Source organism: Spermophilus citellus (assembly GCF_964194105.1).
Source record: "Spermophilus citellus genome assembly, chromosome: 3".
Taxonomy (NCBI): Eukaryota; Metazoa; Chordata; class Mammalia; order Rodentia; family Sciuridae; genus Spermophilus; species Spermophilus citellus.
The window spans coordinates 220,323,930-220,325,357 of NC_138184.1; the positions used below are offsets into that span (position 1 = coordinate 220,323,930).

Genomic DNA, 1,428 nt, shown 5'->3' on the forward strand with positions numbered 1-1,428 from the left:
AGTGGTAACTGAGCCCAGGGGACATTTGCATCCTCCCTGAGCCATACCTTCTCTCTCTAGGAGAGCACAACCTTCCTGTCTTGCCCAAGCATCCTGCCCTCTGAGAAGCTCTGGCTCAGATGCAGGGCAGGACCACTCTTCTTGCACCTCCAGAAGAAGTGAGAGCAGGGCTGTGGGCAGGGAGGAACAGGAGCCAGGGGTCTGCGGTGACTGAGGAGATCCCGAAATGCAGCCCGCACTGACAGTCTTCTTCATGCTGCTGTTTGTCCTGCTGTGTTTCCTCGGGAGCCTGGCCAACGGCTTCATCGTGCTGATGATGAGCAGGGAGTGGCTAAGACAGGGTAGGCTGTCGCCCTCCAACACGATCCTCCTTTGCTTGGGTGTTTCCCGTTTCTCCCAGCAGTGCTTTGGACCCGTGTACATCTTCAACTATTTCCTCCACCCGGTTGAGTTCACCAAAAGTCTGACCCGACAGATCATTTGTCTGCTTTTGGACTTTATGAACTCAGCCACCTTTTGGTTCAGCACCTGGCTCAGTGTCCTGTTCTGTATAAAGATTGCTAACTTCTCCCACCCCACCTTCCTCTGGATGAAGTGGAGGCTCCCGAGTTTGGTGCCCTGGCTCCTTCTGGGCTCTGTCCTGATCTCCCTTGTCGTAACCCTACTGTTCTTTTGGGGGAATCACAATCTGTATCAAGAATTCTTAATTAGACAAGTTTCTGGGAACATGAGCCATAGGGAGTGGAACAGGAGGCTGGAAACTGACTATTTCATGCCACTGAAACTCGTGACAATGTCCCTTCCTTGCTCTCTCTTCCTGGTCTCCATTTTGCTGTTGATGAATTCTCTGAGGAGACACATCCGGAGAATGCAGCACAGCGCCCACAACGTGCAGGACCCCAGTGCCCAGGCTCACACCAGAGCTCTGAAGCTGCTCATCTCCTTCCTCGTTCTCTATGCCATGTCATTCGTGTCTCTGGTCATTGATGCCACGGTCTTCATTCCCTCCGACAGCCCGTGGTACTGGCCGTGGCAGATCATACTCTACCTGTGCATGTCCGTCCACCCCTTCATCCTTATCCTCAGCAACCTCAAGCTTCGAGGTGTATTCAGGAAGCTGCTTCTCCTGGCCAGGGGCTTCCGGGTGACCTAGGAGGCATAATCTCTGTGTCCAGACCCCCAGAAGAGACTCAGGTAAGGGTGACAGAACCAGGGCTCAGTGTGAAAACGTCTTCACAGGCAGGGGACGGCTGGATGGCGCTGGAGTTCCTCCTCTGGGAAGGAGAGGAGGAGGAAGACCTGAGAATTCCCTGGGACTACTTCCTTTCCTTGGGACTCTATTCCAAGGGGCCCCCATGAGCCCTGGAGAGCCAGTATTTCCCAGAAGTTTGGAATATGAAAGTTTGTCCTGCTTTTATGTTTGTATCC

At 53.4% G+C, this 1,428-nt stretch overlaps 1 protein-coding gene across 1 annotated transcript; it reads left to right on the plus strand.

Moving 5' to 3' along the window:
• Positions 1-226: 226 nt before the first annotated feature.
• LOC308645523 (taste receptor type 2 member 41-like) lies at positions 227-1,153 on the plus strand (the record flags this gene model as incomplete). The annotated part of the gene is made up of 1 exon (XM_081287722.1): positions 227-1,153. One exon carries the CDS (start codon positions 227-229, stop codon positions 1,151-1,153), a length of 927 nt encoding a protein of 308 aa, XP_081143848.1.
• Positions 1,154-1,428: the final 275 nt, after the last annotated feature.